Source organism: Siphateles boraxobius, unplaced genomic scaffold (assembly GCF_051911475.1).
Source record: "Siphateles boraxobius isolate OS27281-9 unplaced genomic scaffold, OSU_SipBor_1 86, whole genome shotgun sequence".
Taxonomy (NCBI): Eukaryota; Metazoa; Chordata; class Actinopteri; order Cypriniformes; family Leuciscidae; genus Siphateles; species Siphateles boraxobius.
The window spans coordinates 7370476-7389088 of record NW_027509215.1 but is presented as its reverse complement, the minus strand read 5'-3'; the positions used below and the strand labels follow the sequence as shown (position 1 = coordinate 7389088).

The 18613-nt window shown below is 36.6% G+C and overlaps 1 protein-coding gene across 8 annotated transcripts; it reads right to left on the bottom strand.

The window, feature by feature from the left end:
• Positions 1-265: 265 nt before the first annotated feature.
• LOC143731453 (interleukin-6 receptor subunit beta) lies at positions 266-18097 on the bottom strand. 8 transcript variants are annotated; one of them, XM_077222409.1, is made up of 16 exons: positions 17809-18085; positions 16953-17049; positions 16761-16835; positions 15228-15354; positions 12052-12230; positions 10919-11058; positions 9504-9663; positions 7827-7909; positions 5560-5782; positions 4759-4947; positions 4346-4444; positions 3184-3321; positions 2969-3097; positions 2786-2876; positions 2455-2536; positions 266-1603 (listed from the first exon to the last, which is right to left on the bottom strand). In XM_077222409.1, exons 6-16 carry the CDS (start codon positions 10988-10990, stop codon positions 1142-1144), a joined length of 1728 nt encoding a protein of 575 aa, XP_077078524.1. In that variant the 5' UTR covers positions 10991-11058; positions 12052-12230; positions 15228-15354; positions 16761-16835; positions 16953-17049; positions 17809-18085; the 3' UTR covers positions 266-1141. The 8 variants fall into 8 exon arrangements, with proteins under 8 accessions (XP_077078524.1, XP_077078527.1, XP_077078523.1 ...); XM_077222412.1 differs by having other exon boundaries at positions 16982-17049; XM_077222408.1 differs by having other exon boundaries at positions 15228-15351; positions 17809-18067.
• Between the last annotated feature and the right edge of the window lie 516 nt (positions 18098-18613).

Sequence of the window (18613 nt, the reverse complement as noted above, 5' to 3'; positions counted from 1 at the left end):
AATTCAGTTAAGTCTTATATCCGAAAATCAGTTAGAAATTAGTTTTGTCTGGTATCCAAAACCAGTTAGAATTGGTCAAATTTCCAAAGCCAAATAGAATTGTTCTGTCTGATATCCAAAACCTGTTTAGTTTGATTACCAAAACCACTTAGAATTGAGTTCTGACTGATATCCAAAACCAGTTAATGTATTTTGTCTGATATCCAAAACAGTCATAAACGAACTCCTCTAATCCGCCAAAAGGCCAGATGAAGGCAGGGCAGAGTAAAGCAGGAGAACACAGGTTTAATGAAAGCAGCAGTGCTACAGTTAAGACCATCAGAAATACACAATGCACAATAATAAACAAGAAAATTTGGTCCCCTCTTAAATTAAACAGGTCTGTATAATTCCAAGATGTGTCCCACGAAGGGGAAAGTGTTGTCCCATCTGGGACTGTTTGTCCTTGAGTATGTCAACAGAAAAAAAACACTAATTACAAAATGTAACCGTAAACCAAATATCACAAGATGAAAGCAACAATGTTAATACTTTAAGTTTTCAAAGCACCATAAGATGATAAAAATGAGAAAAGCAATACGCTGTCAACAGCACTGTTTTATTTTAGAAAATGAAAATATTTAATACGTTTCCATGCAATTTTCCCACCTGGAACATTTTTTTCATGCAGTTTGTAACCGGTGTCAGTGGTTTATGCACCTTTTTCTTCCTTGAGATCAAAGTGGTTTAGTGAGAGATATGGCATCTGGAAATGACTAGTCCTTGACCTAGACGAGATCTGACGGGAAGAGCTCAGATAAAAAGTTCCTGCTAGGTCACAGTGTCAGGCAGAACAGTTAGCAGACCCAATCTCTTGAACCTGCCAATGAAACTTCTGTAAATCAAGTGCAACTATAATTGACTGAGGCTGTCTACACCGGACAGTTTGAGGACCAGTTATCCATTGCATCTGGCTTTACGTCTCAACCAGCCTTATGCCGTTTCAAACTATCCTGTTACTTCCCAAGCCTTTGTATATCTGTCGATCAGAATGCACACAAAGATGGTGTTTGATTTGAGGGCATATTTTGTCGGGCTGGCTGGACAGAGTGGGATTGTGAAACCACAGTCACGTAGGACTCGTTGTTTACGCTGTGATGAACTATATTCTGGTGTCCTCCGGTAAAACCTGCAGGAAGTGTGAACACTCGTCGAGCTCGGGAGTTCTGCATGCGGCTACGCTTGTAACAAACGGCACGTAACTCTGGGACACATGGATGTAGCTGCTTAAATCTACTGGATTCCTTTCACAGCTGAAGAGGGAATCAAACAAGAGATCGGCCGAGGAGGGCTCCAAGTCTTCTGTATATCCAGCAGGAATGACTTGGTCTGGTTTGGTGTAGCTCTGGTTGAAGAGATGTGTCTGGAAAGCTGGAGTTGGTGTCGGTTTGGGGTCCAGGTATGTTCCAGTGCCGTTGGTCTTGGTTTCGGCCTCAGTGTCGTCACGTCGAGCAGTGTGGTAGGTTAATACCTGAATTGGGACATAGTCTTTCTCAGCATAACCCTGACAGCTTGTAGCTTGGCCGATAGTGATGATGGAGCTCATGGTGGATGTTAGCTTATGCTGTTGAACATAGAAGAGAAAACTTCATGAAACTGGTCTTGCTGTAGTTTGAATAAATATATATATATTTATTTGAAAGGAGTCTCTTATGCTCACCAAGGCTGCGTTTATTTGATCAAAAATACAATAAAAACAGTATGATAAATGTAATTTATTCCTGTGATCAAAGCTGAATTTTCAGCATCATTACGCCAGCCTTTAGTGTCACATGATCCTTCAGAAATATTTCTAATATGCTTTTTACCATTAACTAACTTAATTATTTAAAACTCCAAACTTATAATATTTTATAATTTTATAAAACTTATAATTATTTATAATAATATTCTACAAATATATAAAAACCTATTCTGTTCACAAGTTGAATTTACAAGGATTTCACTTCATTAATGTTTCATATTTCAGGTTGTGGATGATTTTCTCTGACAGTTGTCTACTTGGTAACCAAGTACACCAACTTTTGACAAAGCTTTATTAAAAATTGTTAGTATTAATGGAAACTGAGGACTGTATAAAAAAATATTTTTTTGTCCTCAGAATTTTTTGGTATATGTTTTCCAGTAAAAATATCTAAATATACTTAAATCAAGATATATTTACTTGAGAAGCAAAATGATGAATCTACATGTTTTTAGGCCACATCTTTGGACATTAATATGGAAGGATTTTTTTTTCCAAGACTGTAGCAAACGATACAATTAATTTCCCCAAAAATATTCTTACCTACAGATTTTAGTTTAAAGATTATATTGATACCAAGAGGTGTATATATTTCCTCCTATCAGCAGCATGTGGGTCGTATTGAAGAATCACTGACCATGCTGAATAACTAGAACTAGCGTTGTGTTTACCTGACATGGTTTAGTGTTAGACCACACGGACAAGCTGCTTTTAGAGGGGTCTGGTACAGTCGGACACAGACACTGTTTAATCCTAAAAAACAAACATAAATACAAAGACAATAAGAACTGCATGCTAGTATGTTATCATATTAAATAAACACTGACATTTTTATTTAAATAAAAGAACATACTGCATTGCAAAGTTTTTAATATGCTATCTCCGTTTATTTGAGGTTGTACTGAGATGCATAAATATTGGACCATGTTTATTAATCCTCTCTGTGAATGAATATCGATTTAATAACTGAATCATGATTTATTTTCTCTTACGTTCTCTTACCTCACTCTCAAGCATAATGGGATTATTAGTATCAGAAAACTCAGTAGTAGTGAGCACAGCAGTATGGGGATCACTTGTACATCCTCAAGCCCTTTGGACACACACAAACAGGTTTAAAGATAACATTGTGTTTATGCAGGCATGCATGAATGTATCAAAAATTCAACCCAAATGGTGCCATACCCACAGCCACCATGTGCCACGGCCCAGCGGCGCCCCCTACTGCAGTGTGAGCCATTACACAGATGTTATAGATTCCTGCTGTTAGTCCACTTAGAGATATCTGTTCAGCAGAAGTGTAAACCTTCTCACCTTCAGACAGAGACACAAACTCAAATATGAACGTTCTGCTCTGAAATAGTTCTGATATAGCTTGTGAGGATAAGTGTGCGAATTACTTTTGCCATTTATACTGTACAGAACAGTGTAATTCTGGATGAAGCCATGAAGTTTCTCCATAGGAACTGGTTCCCATTTCAGAACAACGATGCTGCTGCTCGTCTCCAGCACTGTCATCTTTGGGCCGACAGAGGGCGCTGATACACAGGAACACATCAGCCAATGCATTCACACCGGCAGCAATGATTTTCATGTGCCTTTGTTTACACTTACAGGTGAAACTTGAAAAATTCAAATATCGTGCAAAAGTTCATGTATTTCAGTAATTCAAATTAAAAGGTGAAACTAATACATTTAGTATATATAACTATATACATATGCATGATCATACTTTTCAGAGGGCCGACATTTCTGTATTGAAAATTCTTTTTTTATTGATTTCATGTAATATTCTAATTTTCTGAGATTTTGAATTTGGGTTTTTCATAAGCTGTAAGCCATAATCATCAAAATTATAACTTTTGCACGATATTCTAATTTTTCGAGTTTCACATGTACAGACTTACTTTGACTAAATGAACACACATACACAGTTCATTGTGTTCAACGTGATATTTAAATCCCGGTATTGCCATGAGCTGGATTGATGAGTACAGTAGTCGAACGTAATGCAAATTCATGAGTAGCTGCACTGTTTTATTATTATTATTAATATATTGCGTAGCTGTCAATGGAGATACATAAAAACTCTCAGATTTCATGAAAGAAATCTTAATTTGTACTCCGATTCCAGTACTCCGCTTGGAACGACATGAGGGTGAGAAATTAATGACAGATTTTCATTTTTGTGTGAACTATCCCTTTAAGGGCGACTGGGGCATGTTGTCACAATATATGGGGTGATATATGAAATATGACATACTATATAAAATACTACTTAATATACTTCTATATAATATTCTTTTATATACATAAATATAAATCTTCAACAACAATGTAATGGTTTTTCATCTAAATGTAAATAGTAATACAATTATGTATTTGGACTTTTGACTCAAAACCTTAGTTATACATCCTACTACTAGCCCCATTCTTCTCTATAAAGGTCATGTTTCTGTGTGCTTTTTTCCCTAGCATGGCATATGACTGACAAATACACTATTGCAGTACCACAACACCTTCAGTTCCAATAAATGAACATCTTTCAGTGTAATATCTGACCTCCTTCCCGTGTGAAAGCAATGACAGACTTGTCACTTCCTACTCGTCGCCCATACAGACTCACTACTGACACATTATATGGGACTTCTGGCAGAAGACCTGAAACACACACATAGACATGAATTAAAACTATACTGTTCGAGTTATTTGATTAAACTATGAATATAGTAGTAAAAGACGGCAGTATGTTTTTTCATCTAAGGACGAAAAAGAAGGAGAACCTAACACATCTTATGAAAGATGAAGATAAAATGTTACTGATAAAAAGTCAATAAAGAAATATATTAATGCCACCAGTAACTATGAACTTGTGACGTGATCCACACCAACAGCCCACTGTCATATCGACTAGCAAAAACAAACAAAAAATGACTTAGTGCGCATTCTATAGGAGTATAAGTTATTGATCAGACCTGTGAGATTAAAACTTCTTGTTGTTTTATTCATATGTTCCCAGTGCAGACTCGCTGGTCCACCATGAGGCAAAGAACTCCACTGTAGCACAAAGCCGCTCTCTGATTGGTTCAGTGCAGCTGTCCATTCCACCTTCAGACGAGTGTCGTCCAATGGGGTGACGCTGAAATTCTGAGGGGGAGGGAGTTCTTCCAGGGCAGGAAATGGGAGATAAGTTTGGGATAAATGAACGCAAGGTTTCTGATAATGATGTTGTTTTATGAATTCTTGTGCAGAATTTCCCATATAATCATCACTTTTTCATTAGACGTCCACAAGAAAGTTGCTTTGAGATTTTTGCAGGATGTCATGATGAATAAAGTTAAAGCAACCGTTTTTTGTTTTTTTCCCAAAAAAATTAAATGAAAAAAGTTTGTAATTTAGATAATTTCTCAACAAAAATCAGAGAATACTTTAAAAAAGAAAGCTGCTTATTCTCATTTGATTATTTTCTCTTTTTATTTTTTTATTTGTGTTAAATGCAAAAGACTCAAAACAGTAAAACTAATAAATATTATATTATATAGAAAAGATAACAAATTCAAATTCATTGAATTAATCAAATATGATATGTACACCTGTGATGCAAATTAAATTCTACATTAATGTAGCAAGTTGCATAAAGACCAGATTGGACCAACTAGCAACCATAAATGACCACCGGTTTGGACCAGCTAAACCATGCAAACCAGTCCAGTGGTTATTATCTGCCTTTTCCAACACCTCAATTCCACTGAAACTCCCACACATCAGTGATTTACCTGTATCTGTGTGTGCGGGTATGTAGATGTGAGCTGGAGGGGACGTCCCGGCAGAGTTGGTAGCCGTCAGGTTGCAGTGACAGGGATCGGCTGAGACAGAGAGGACATAGGAGCTTCTGGATGTGTTTAATGCAACACAGGTCCACTGAGATGGATCCAGCTCACTGCGACAGGACACCGAGTAACTCAGCACAACACCATTGACCTCAGGCCAGGAGACAGGCTGAAACACACACACAAAACCCAAAGATATTAATTAGTCATGCTTTAAAGCAGGTCATTGGAGTAAGATGCATATGCAGGCAGATAGTGTAGTTACAAGATCTACCACTAGGGGCTAAAAGGGCCATGAAAAGCAAACAAACATTGACGTCTTCATCACAGCCGCAGCTACGGAGCAAGTATGGACTTGCTACTGCAAAGACGCGCTGCTGTAAGCATGTAAGTTATGCTGCTGCTGCGGCTAGACATCCATAAATCCAGTAGCAGATCTAGGCAGGTGGAGCTGGGGGAGGTGGAGGGTTTCAGAGAAACGCTGCAGGACTAGTTTACAGCAAACAATAAACCAGATTATTTAAATGCTGAGCAAGCAATCTCATTGGTTGCAGGATCAGCAAAGACCAATCAGCTTGTGTCATGCAGTAATGATGTGATTGCTAGCAGATTGCATGTAAAGGATGTAAAAGATACTTATCAATACTTATCAATTCATTGTTACACCTTTAGAAAGTATAATGTATTTAAAACACATAACAAGCAAACACTAAAGTAATTATGAAAAGAGTGCATTATAACATAATAAATACCTTTATAATGCATTACACATAAAAGCTTTATGTTAAGTGTTACCAACATGAAATTAAAATAGCCCTAAAAAATAATTTTGTTAAAAAAATTATATTAAACTTTCAACCCACTTTTTCCAGTTTGAAAATCCCTGATTTAGATAAGGATTTAATTAGTTTATTTTGTTTGTCAGAACAGATTTGGTCTTGCTTTAATTGATCCACACTAAATGTAACAGAGTGACTATAAAGCAATGAAAATGACAAACATGTAAACATGCATGACACATTTCTGTCTTTAATTAGCACTGGATTCTGTGTTCATTTCCTGTTCCAAATGTTCCTCTGCAACAGAATGAGCCATATCACCTCACACCAGCTATTAATCACAGCAGCTCTGAGCCTGGAACCATTCTGAGGTTATTCTTCTAAATGTTATTGCAAGCAGTGAAAGACGAGACAAAACCGCTTATTAAAACCTAGTTGAACTGAGGCCTCATTAATTATTATTCCATAAAACTCAACGAGTAGATTAGGGTACGGACAAGCCAGGGACTAGATCTTCTTGTAGAAGGATGATACTTTACATTGGATCCCATTGACTTCCAATGTATGTCAAAAAGACATTCAAATTTTCAGATTATCTTTTTTTTGTGTCAAACAGTCATACAGGTGAGGTGTGAACAAAAAGTGGGTGAGTAAATGTCATTTTTAACAGGATTATCAATTTTGGGGGAACTGTCTTTTAAAAAAAGTTAGTAGAGAAGCAATCTGGTATAGAATACTCTACAGATTGTCTAATCACTAAATCAGGTGGTACATTCAGCAATATCAGTTGATATGTGGAGGCAGGATGTGGTCGTGCTGTTTGTGAGATTGAAGCTGACAGGAAAATCTGAAAGAGTGTTATTAAAACAGGAAGTGCCTTGAGCCATATGCACAGTAAGTGAATATAAATGAGACTTTAATTTCAGTCGTGGAGCTGCTTTACATCTCTATATTTATGCTGTTGATTTGTTTTTGTCTGTATGCCAGGTGGGAACAAACATTAAATATTAATGATCATGCCATTGTTAAGTTTAAATACATTTTCCAATAAATATATCCAAAAGTGGTCCATCTCACAGGAAAGAAAAATCACAACTTGGGTATTTTTAACATCTCAAATGCCTCTCGATGACATTAAATAGTGATGTTTTTCCTGCGAAAAAGACTGTGCTCAGATTGTGCCTAGATAAAGGCTGCAATCAAAGTCAGAGATCTCAATAACATCGCACTATACATCAACAGACTCATCTGTGTCTGTTTTCAATTCTCATTTCAAGGAATTATAGGTGAATCATCTTTATAAAAAGCTAATGCACTACAACAATGCTCCATAAAAGAGGTGCCTGTTTTTCTGAGCTCAGTGCTTTAGCTGCCTTTCGCTATCACCCTCATCATGTATATTTGAAAACAGATTTCTATAGAACAAAAGCAAACCTTCCAGAGCAGGGTGAGGCGTCTCTTTCCAGCTTCTTCTGCCGGTTGGATGTGTCTCCAGAGCCGAGGAGCCGCAGACGGGGCTGAGGAAAGATCAATCCTGTAACTCATATTCATCCATACGACAACATTTAACAACACTACTAAACTCAAATGACTCAAACTGATGTCTCTCTTTGTCAGCAAACACTGAAACTGATCGTAACGAGTGGTCTTTGAACAAGTGTCTGTTTGGTGGGATGTGAAAATGCACGCTCATTTGAGAGATTCAAGCCAAAAAGTGCCCCTGTTATGCAATTTAAATGGTTCCTAATTAGTTTTGGAGTCTCCTACAATAGTCTTACATGCATCCAAGGTTAAAAAAACACTTTAATTTTCTAATAATATACATTGCAGCATCAGCTCTTTTCTCAGTGTCTAAACGGTCCTCATCCTTTGGAAGAGTAGCAAAGTGGATTTGCACAGCATCTTCTCCACATGTTGACAACACAAACCAAACTCTTCAGCTTCAACTACAGTGTTTGAGGGTCAAAGAAGACCTTGTTTGCAGGCAGCCAATGAAGACCATAGGATGGCATTATGCAAATTTGTTACAAACCTATGTAGGTTCATGCATGAAGTAAGACTGGAATTACTGACCAATCGTTTCGGCAGTTCAGAATCAGTTCTTTCAAACAGCTACAGTATTATTATACACTACAATACATGAAAGGTAATACTGAAAAAGCATAACAGGGGGCACTTTAACAAGGGAAATAGTGCTGTAGGGATGATGTATTTTTGTAGGTCAAAACCCGTAAATGAGTGAGTATTTTAGCACTTCTGGCTCAAGTCAAGTCAATCGTTTTTTTTTTAATTTTTTTATTTTTTTTATAGGTTTTGAGTTAAATGCCTGAGGTCACCGTGATCTTGCCAAGACAGACATGTTTTTGGATCAGCAAATTTCGTTGATCCTGGAACAACATTCCTGTCTGAAAATTTTGTCCTAGCCCCATAACTTTCCAAAATCAAAGGGAAATAATAGGTGAATAACACTGATATAGAAGAACCTAACCCTGGTTGTAAGCCTAAACTTGACATAAACTGTTAACTTGTCCGTCAACAAAGATGTTGATGCAGGATCATGTTGTACTTGGTGAAATCACGTTCACCGGCAGACAAAAGGTTTGTGGTTACCCCAAACTCAAATTATTTTCACATTTTATTCTACAACATACAATACATCACAATACCCCTTGTGATTTTTTTTAAAGCTTTTACTTGTTTTGTAAAAGGCAGTTGCTACCAAGTGTCTAAATGAGACTGCAGAGTTTGTTGGGGAATAATTAAACATCAGTAAACTCATCTACTCTCTAGATTTCTTTCACAGCCTCGTTGTGTTTATAATCACACTCTAGCAAACTCTCCTTACACACACTTTCAGGTGGCATTTAAGTCTGTGGTGTAGTGTAGTTCGTTTATAGCCTAAGTTTAGTATTTAGGCTTCAAAAGTTAATTTGTCAAGATTATCATGATGAACAAAACATTTAAGAATCATAACCTTTCACTTTCTCTAATTTTATACAATCATCCAAAAGCCAATGGAAAAATCCTATGGGGTCTCTGTTGTGGGAATGCTAACTTCTGGGTTGGCCTACAGAAATAAGTCATCCTTGCAGTTCTATGTCCGAGTTCTACCTTTCTCCGCTGTGGTGGTGTCTATAGAGGTCCATGAGCTCCAGTGAGCGTGTGCTCGATTGTCCTGAGCTCTCAGTCTCACGGTGTACTTGGATCCGGGGTGTAAGTCACAGAGCTCCAGTGTCTCATTAGGATACGGTTGTATAGTCTCTGATCGAGTCTACAGGATCATAGGAGAGAGTTTCATTATAACAACCACCAAATATAAGTCCAATCTTATATTTGGTGTAATCAAATAAAGGTTTGTTAACCTTTGTGAAAAAGCAGACTTTAGCAACTTTTAAAGACCAATCCACACAGACAATCACCAGATTAAAGTACGTCACTTCTCAGACAATCCACAACCTGTCAAACTCCAAATTCAACATGTTCGATCAACGAAAATAAGCGCAACACACTGATCTGACAACACACTGATCTGACAACACACTGATCTGACAACACACTGATCTGACAACACACTGATCTGACAACACACTGATTGTTGGCGACTGCTGGCATGCGTCTGTTGTTGCAGTGTGAATTGGGCTTAAAATAGTACTTATGGACATAATACTTTCAAAAATAATACAATGTACTGTATATTCTTTTAATTACATTGTGAGAATACATAATTGTATGTCTTGCATTTATATATATTTTTAAATTACATTTTGAGAATACATACTTGTATGTCTTGCATTTATATATATTTTTAATTGCATATATTTGTAATGATGAAGTCGCAGTTTAGTACATTAAGAAATTCAATTTAAAAGTAATTAAGAAAACCACTACAACTTCAATGATCATCTTTATATGTGATTTAGTATGTTAGTCAACACATCAAAATAAGTGTGCTCCTTTAAAGCATGACAATATGTTTGAATATAATGATTCTAAATGTAATGTAAAGCTTTTACTTTGACATTATTGCAAAGTTTACTTTTTAAAAGTGTACTTAAGTGTAAGCATGCAAGTGTACTCTTTTATTTCATTTGTAAATACAGCTTTAAAAAAAATATACATTTACGATCTGAAGTACACTAGCACACATTTAATACAATTAAGTGCACTTCTTCACAAAGAAACCACACACGTGACACTCTTAAAGGGAAGGTTAAACCAAAAATGAAAATTCTATCATCGCTCTATTGTTGCTCACTCTCTTTCTTATGTGGAACACAAAAGGAGACTTTTTGAAGAAGTTTTTAGTGGAAATGCACCATACAAGCAGTCCTTACAGTGACTTATGCACTGTAATCTACATCTTCGGAAGTCTTTGTGCGTGATATAGACCAACATATGATTCATTATTATAATCAAATAAGTTTGAGTTTGGGATGATATGAGGATGAGTAAATGACAGAATTTTTATTTTTAGGTGAACTTCCACTCTTATATTTTTGCTCATTATAATAGACATATGTATAAACCTGGTCATGTGTCGTGAACTCCACTTGGAGCCGTATGTGGTTTTTCTCATCCTTGGGAAAGCTCTCAGTCATTCCCCAGACCACATGCAAACATCCAGCTGATGGCTTGAGATGTTTAATCTGTGGGGGAGGAAGTTTCACTGCAGTAGAGAGAGAAAACATAAGGAGAATAGGAAATAAAAAAAACTCTATATTGACAGGTTTTTGTGTCCTGAGGTCAGATATGCCCTTGGCACTGAACACAGGTGCAAAAAATGAATACTGACTGTAAATATTACAATTAATGGAAATTAGTCATTTGCATAATGCATTCTAATGACATTTTCTGAGACATGTGTCACCATCATATGAAAGGAATAAACAATGTGTGGATGTGCTTTTGTTCTCTTTATTCATTGCTTGTTGTTTACGTTGTCATGACCAACCTTGATCTGTTACAATGGCAGAATAGAATACTAGCATACTGCTAATTGCACTGTATGCCTTAAAAAACAAATGCAAATGAAATTGTGTGGTTTGACTGGATATGAATAAGCCATGAACATTTAATACATTAGCATGCTAGATATCTAGAATATATACACTAACATTGAAAAGTTTGGGGTCGGTAAAGCTGCATTTATTTGATTGAAAAATACAGTAAAAAGTAAAACAGTGATAGTGAAATATTAAATCAAAGTAAAAATAACTTTTCTATTTGAATATATTTTAAAATGTAATTTATTCCTGCAAAGGAAAAGTTGTGCTGCTTTACAATTTTGTGGAAACTGTGATGCATATTTTTTTTTTAGGATTTTTGATGAACAGAAAGTTCAAAAGAACAGCATTCATTTTAAACAGATTTTTTTTTAAAATATTATAAATGTCTTTACTGTCACTTTTGATCAATTTAATGCATCCTTGCTGACAAGTGTTAATTCCCTACCAACCCAAACTTTTCACCAGTAGTGTAGGTTGTCTGGGTATTATATGCATAATTGAAGTTATTAGGCACAATATACACCCTAAATATACAGTAGTAAGTAGTAAGAGTTGTGTAGTGGTATGCTATGTCCAAAGTGTTCATACCTCCAGTTTCAAAGCTACAGTCGGCACAGAGATGCACATTAATGTTGTTCAGTGAAGTGTTGTACCTGACTCGAGACCGTTGAAGAAGTACAGCGGTGAGCGTATGGATCCAGTGTGTGTGTATGCCAGCACGTCCGCACGGAAACAGTGTAACGCTGAATTGATGGGCTGAACGGAGCAATTAGACCCTCTGGTATCACAGACACCCACACAATTGTAGCTTTCTTTGCTTTCACAATAGGTTCTGTGCAGAATAACAACAATATTCACACTCACTTACATGCTTGCATATTAAAAGCCAACTGTATACTGGTGATTTAAAGGGGTCTTATTATGCTTTTTAACATGTTCAGCTTTTTTTAGTGTGTAATGTTGCTGTTTGAGCATGAAAAAGGTCTGCAAAGTTACAATCACTCCAGCGGGAGTTATTCTCTATATCAGTGTCACTGTTTCTGAACTCCCTGAAACGCCTCCATTGTAGTCTTGAGTTTTCTTCCAGGGACGAACACGTCACAATATTCCTCAGATAAATAATTCCCGCCCAGGGCAAACGCAAAATAAAGGGGCGGGTCCTGGCTGAGTTGCGGTAAGGGTAAGTTATGGTAACGGGCGGGACATTTCCGAAAAAGGCTCGAAGTGGTTGGCCAATCACAACTCACTCAATCCAGCCGACCAATTAGAGCACAGTGTGCTTTTCAGAAGGAGGGGCTTCATAGAGACAGGAACTAAACTGACCGTTACTGACAGACTGGGATAGAGGTCCTGCAATAGTTTAAAATATGTGAAAAACAATGTGTTTTTGAAAATTCAATCATGAAAACTTATTCCAGTAGAGCGCAAAACAAAATCAAGACTTTGTAAAAGGGCATAATAGATCCTCTTTATAAAATAACAACCCAGAAACCAAAACATTGATCTGAAGAACCTGTAATGAAACACCAAGAACTTGTTTCATCTATATAGCAAATGAAGAAAACTCTACAGCAAATAAAAGTGCTTTTAAAAGCATTGCAATGAGTGAATATAAAAACAGAACTTGTGTTTGGCAACTTTAACCGCTTGTTTCTTTTATGGTTTTTCTAAAAACAGCTTACCACTAACAACATTAACCACTTTCAAATCAAGATAACAAGTTGGTAAAGTCCCTAAAAATGCTAAAATGATGTGTATTCATGTATATGAATTTCAAAAGAAAAAACTAATTAAATGTGAAGGGACTTTTCAACGCATGAGACATGAATAAAGGATCTTTAACATGTTTTATGAAACATTAATGATATTAATGATCAGTTTCAATGAACGCCACAAATTTGCATATTAGTTGACAGTAGTGACGCCAATCAAAACCAGCAAGAGCATGTGATAAATCTAAGTACTGTGGTGGTACTATGGTATCAGACGTTAAAAGGGATAGTTCACCCAAAAATAATTTACTCGCCCTCAAGTTGTTCCAAACCTGTATGAATTTCTTCTGCTGAACACAAAGGAAGATATTTTGATGAATGTTAGTAACCGAACAGAAGCCCCATTGACTTCCATAATATTTTATTCCATACTATGGAAAGTCAATAGTGCCCATCAACTGTTTGGTAAGCCATATTCTTCAAAATATCTTTTGTGTTCAGCAGAAGAAAGAAATTCATACAGACTTGGAACAACTCGAGGGCTAGTAAATAATGACAGAATTTTCATTTTAATACCAAACTGTCACTTTAATACCAAAATACTTGCAATGTCATGCTGCTAAATTATATCATATTCATACAGTCATGTGACAAAGGACACCCTTTTGAATTCTATGGTTTTGCGTATCAGGACAAAATAAAAAATCCTGGTCCTTGGTAGTCAGGCGCTGCTAATCAAATGCCTTTGATTAATTGATCATCAGCAAGTGCGACCAACTCTATAGAAGCAGAAGTTTTGGCAGTTTGCTGGTCTGGAGCCTTCAGGTGTGTGTTAACACAATGACAAGGAGGAAAGACATCAGCAATGATCTTAGAGAAGCAAAATCAATCTAAGAAGGGTTACAAGGCCATTTCAAACAATTTGAAGTCCATTATTCTACAGTAAAGAAGATTATTCACAAGTGGAAAATATTCAAGACAGTTTCCAGCATATTCACCCCAAGATCAGAGCGTGCACTGCTCCGAGAAACTGCAGAAAACCCAAGAACTACATTTCAGACTCTACAGGCCTCAGTTATCATGTTAAATAGTAAAATGTATGACAGTACAAAAGAAAAAGACTGGACAAGAATGGCATGTTTGGAAGGATTGCCAAGAGAAAGCCTCTTCTCTCTAAAAGAACATGGCAGCACGGCTTAGGTATGCAAATGTGCATCTGAACAAACCACAAGACTTCTGGAACAATGTCCTTTGGACAGACGAGACCAAAGTAGAGATGTTTGGCCATAATGCACAGCAACATGTTTGGCATAAAAACAAACACAGCATATCAGCACAAACACCTCATACCAGTGCTAGAGCTGTGGTGGTGGGGTGATGATTTGGGCTTATTTTGCAGCCACAGGACCCGGCACCTTACTGTCATTGAGTCGACCATGAACTCCTGTGTGCCAAAGTATTCTAGAGTCAAATATGACTCCATCTGTCCAACAGCTAAAGCTTGGCCGATATTGTTTCATGCAACAGGACAATGACCTCAAGCTCACCAGCAAATCTACAACAGAATGGCTCAAAAAGAAAATAAAGAGGTTGCATTGAGTCCAGACCTCAACCTGATTAAAATACTGTTGCGGGACCTTCAGAGAGATGTGTATAAACAGATATCACAAACCTCAATGAACTGAAGCAACATTGTAAAGAAGAGCGGGCCAGAATTCCTCCAGAACAATGTGAGAGACTGATAAAGTCATACAGAAAATTATTACTTCAAATTATTGCTGCTAAAAGTGGCTCTACAAGCAACTGAATCATAGGGTGTACTCAGTTTGTCACACATGACTTCTCCAACTTTGCTTTTATTTGTGTTAAATAAATAATGACACGTTGTTGTATTTACCTCATTTTAAAACCTGCTAACGATCTTTGATATTTTATTATATCCTGATATGTAAAACCATAGAACTCAAAAGAGTGTACTTTCTTTTTCACATGTATATCATGATATTAATGAGTTACCTTAAGGTACTTTAACGAATACCATGTTACTGATGGTACGATACCGGTCCATAAACATGCAAATACATTTTAGATCATTTTGTTAGTGTGAATTGTCTTACTTGTTAATCTGAAGTCTGAAGCTGCTGGCGTTCAGGTGCTGGTCACTCGTTTCCCAATAACAGGTGATGTTGATGTACTGCAGAATCACACACTGTGTGATGGACAGTGTCAAAGAAGCCACTGCTGCTGAGAGAGTTATCACATGTTTTAATGGTGTTTCTGAACACAAAGAGCTTATTTAATTGCATAAAATAACAACATATAAAACATGTGACAACTTGCCCCACCCTGGCATCATGACAAGTAAATAAGGCATGTTTGGACCTTGGACCTGAGAATACAGTTAAAATCTTTCCTATTATTTATTGAGCATGTGTGTAATTTGATCGTTTGGTTGAAACTTTATAGCTACTGGGATTGAGCCCTCAGTGTGACAACTAGCCCCGGTCTGCCCGATATAACCCTTTTTGACAAAAATAGCAGGTGTGCAACGACAACATACAGCAGGTGAGCATCAACCCCTGCAGCAGTGTGTGTGTGTGTGTGTGTGTGTGTGTGTGTGTGTGTGTGTGTGCTGAACTCACACGCAGACACAAAACAACCAGCCGTATGGATCAGATTTCAGATAAAGGGCAAGATATAATCCAGTGCTGGGAATCATGAAGAAACTCTGAGCAGGACACACACACTGAATGATGTCAAAACCACAAACATGTGCTTAATTTTTACTGCTGTTTCACAACATTGTTGTGCTGTTATTTTGGGTAATGGGTGTCTCAATTACTTTATAATATACTCAAAACAGTGTGAATGAAAAAACATTGCGCCACAATGCATTGTTTCTTTCTTTTTCTACACAGTTCAGTCAAATGCATATGCAAAATGTACAATTAAGCTACTTATTCAGCTGAAATATTACATTTCTTTAATATTACTTTGAAATGGTGTACACTTCGAAGAACATACAAAATTATCAAATATAATCCTTATATTGTATCAAGATCTAATCATTGCAACAAGATCTGATCATTGCAACATGTTCATTGTGTCTGCTTAACTGAATACATGTTCAATAACCACATAACTTGTATTATCTTATAGCTGTATTACTGCCATACGGACTTTACTTTGACACTCATGTCTGACTGATAGCAACATTGAAACGTGATTTTTTTTTGGGAACCTGCTCCCGTCGTGTGAAAAGTACTGTACAAATGCCAAAAGATTATAATTACAGCTTTTTAAGAATGCTTACAAATCAAATATGGTGGCGTTTGATCATGATGCATTGCATCAGTTGTTATTGACGTCCAACCAGCATATTTGCATATAGCTTTGAAAGATCTTCAGCGAATAAAAATGTAAATAACGGTCTGTTCTTCAATAAAAATTTGAGTATGACTAACAAAAGTCATATGAACTACTGTTATGGTGCTTTTTAAGTCACTATATGAAAAGTCATTGTATAAAAAAAAAAAGCAATGTGACGATTCTACAGAAATTCAGTTGTTTTCTACTGAAAAAAGAAAGCGTACAAAACTGGAAGAGGATGACACTGATTTTTTTGGGTGGCTATTCATTCACTTACTTACCGTGGGACTGTCCCACCACGGTAAACTGTGTTTATACGTATAACTTCGAGCACATCAGAGATGATTCATCCCCTCCTGTCAATTACACAAGCCCAGATCTTTAACCACTACACTAAACCTTTGACACGGCCAAGGCGCTCATTTTAACTTTGAAGAAAGTAAATTTACATTTATTATTATAAAAAATCTAACCTGTGTCCAAGAACTTGTTCATTACGTACATCCAGAGCAGGAGTCCAGCTTGAGAAGGCTTCCTTTGGCTCATTTCTGACGTGAAGACTGTCCACTGCTGTGAAAGTAAGATCACGATATCTTATATGTCGTGAAATGTGAATAAATTCACAAATCAAGTAAGCAGAGGCTCAGAGCCAAACTCTTGCGCAATGTTCCACATTAAATCAGCACATTGTGTCCAATCACTGGATGTATGGATTCAGAAAAGAAAAATAAACAATAAAATATTAATATATTATTATTTAAAATATTCAAATACATACATAAAAGGATTTGCCATTGCCACACAGTCACAACTGACACCCCAGTCCTCCCACTACAATCCCTCCTTTAACTAGTACTAATGAAAATGTAATTCCTGAAATCAGGAATAGACATTATTACTAGAAAAAGTACATTCTTATGGTTATTATTTCCTGAGGGATTAGCATCCATATTGACCAGTATGTCCAGCCAATCAACATTTGAATGCAATATAGCCTATAAACCAACAGTCAATGTCAATAGGCTACATTGATTTCCATCTGGCTTTATTATAGAGTTGTAACTAAACTGACTTGTGGACTACTAGATAATTATTTGTCTTATTTTAAAATGTATGTGCGTTTACAATGAGGAGTGTCATCACGCACATATTGTACTGGTCTTCACAGATCATGTTTTGCTGGAAAGTGCGCTTTTCATTTCGTGCACGCGCATATGAACGCATGTTAACGCGCGACGCGGTTATCTTTATCGAGCTGCAGTTTATAAACAAACACCGTTGCCCTTTGTCGTTTATCAAACGTGATAAATAGTTGTATTTCACACTCACTTTTTTTGTCAGGCACAAAGTCACAGAACACAGCCCTGGAAGTGTCCGGCATTAGCAAGCAAGACGTCACAGACAGACGAACTTTCTGTCTTTACTGTTCTTTCCTGACATCAAACTTGTAGAGGAGAGAACACAAGTCTGGCTGATTTCTGTTCCTGCAATTCACTCTTATGGTGTGTTTTTTTTCCTTTTCGTGACCAGAAGGAAGGATAGTTCCGCTTAATTGTCTCCTCGATGTTGTAAACTTTGATTGACGCGCTTTGACACGAGAGGAGGCGGGGCCTTCAGTAATTTGCGGGGCTCTACGGAACTTGTGTAGTGTGCGTATCTACGGCTGATCGGCTATGCATACATACACATAAAAGCAATTATAATAAAAAATAAGTCCAATTACCAGATGAATGGATTCAGAAACGTATATTTTTAGAGGCTAAAAAAAGGAAAAAATAACATAATAAAATATTAATATGGTAGCCTAATGTTATTAATATTGGTATTAATTAAAATAATATTTTTTTTAAATATTTAAAAAGTGGAAATAAATAAACACATAAAAGCAATAGGAAGAAGAAGTCCAATCACTGGTTGAACCCAGAAAAGTATATTGTGTAAAAAAGTGAAGCAAAAAAATAAAACGTTAATAGCTACATTAATTTTTTCTAGTCAAAAAATTCACATTTGGCATGCATGAAAACGCAAATGAAGCAACTTAAAGGGTTTTTTGGCTGATCGAAAGCAAGAATAACAGCGTAAGGTCGCCATGAGCGCGAGTTTACCTTTGCTGGATGAAGCTGAAGATGAAGCA

Excerpts from the sequence above, each read along its gene's own strand:
- LOC143731453 (XM_077222406.1), bottom strand. The coding sequence starts at position 17,025 with ATGAGCCAAAGGAAGCCTTCTCAAGCTGGACTCCTGCTCTGGATGTAC. Across the intron at positions 15,355-16,952 it reads GAACAAGTTCTTGGACACAG|CAGCAGTGGCTTCTTTGACA; the intron begins GTTAGATTTTTT and ends TAACTCTCTCAG. Across the intron at positions 3,098-3,183 it reads GTACAGTATAAATGGCAAAA|GTGAGAAGGTTTACACTTCT; the intron begins GTAATTCGCACA and ends CTCTGTCTGAAG.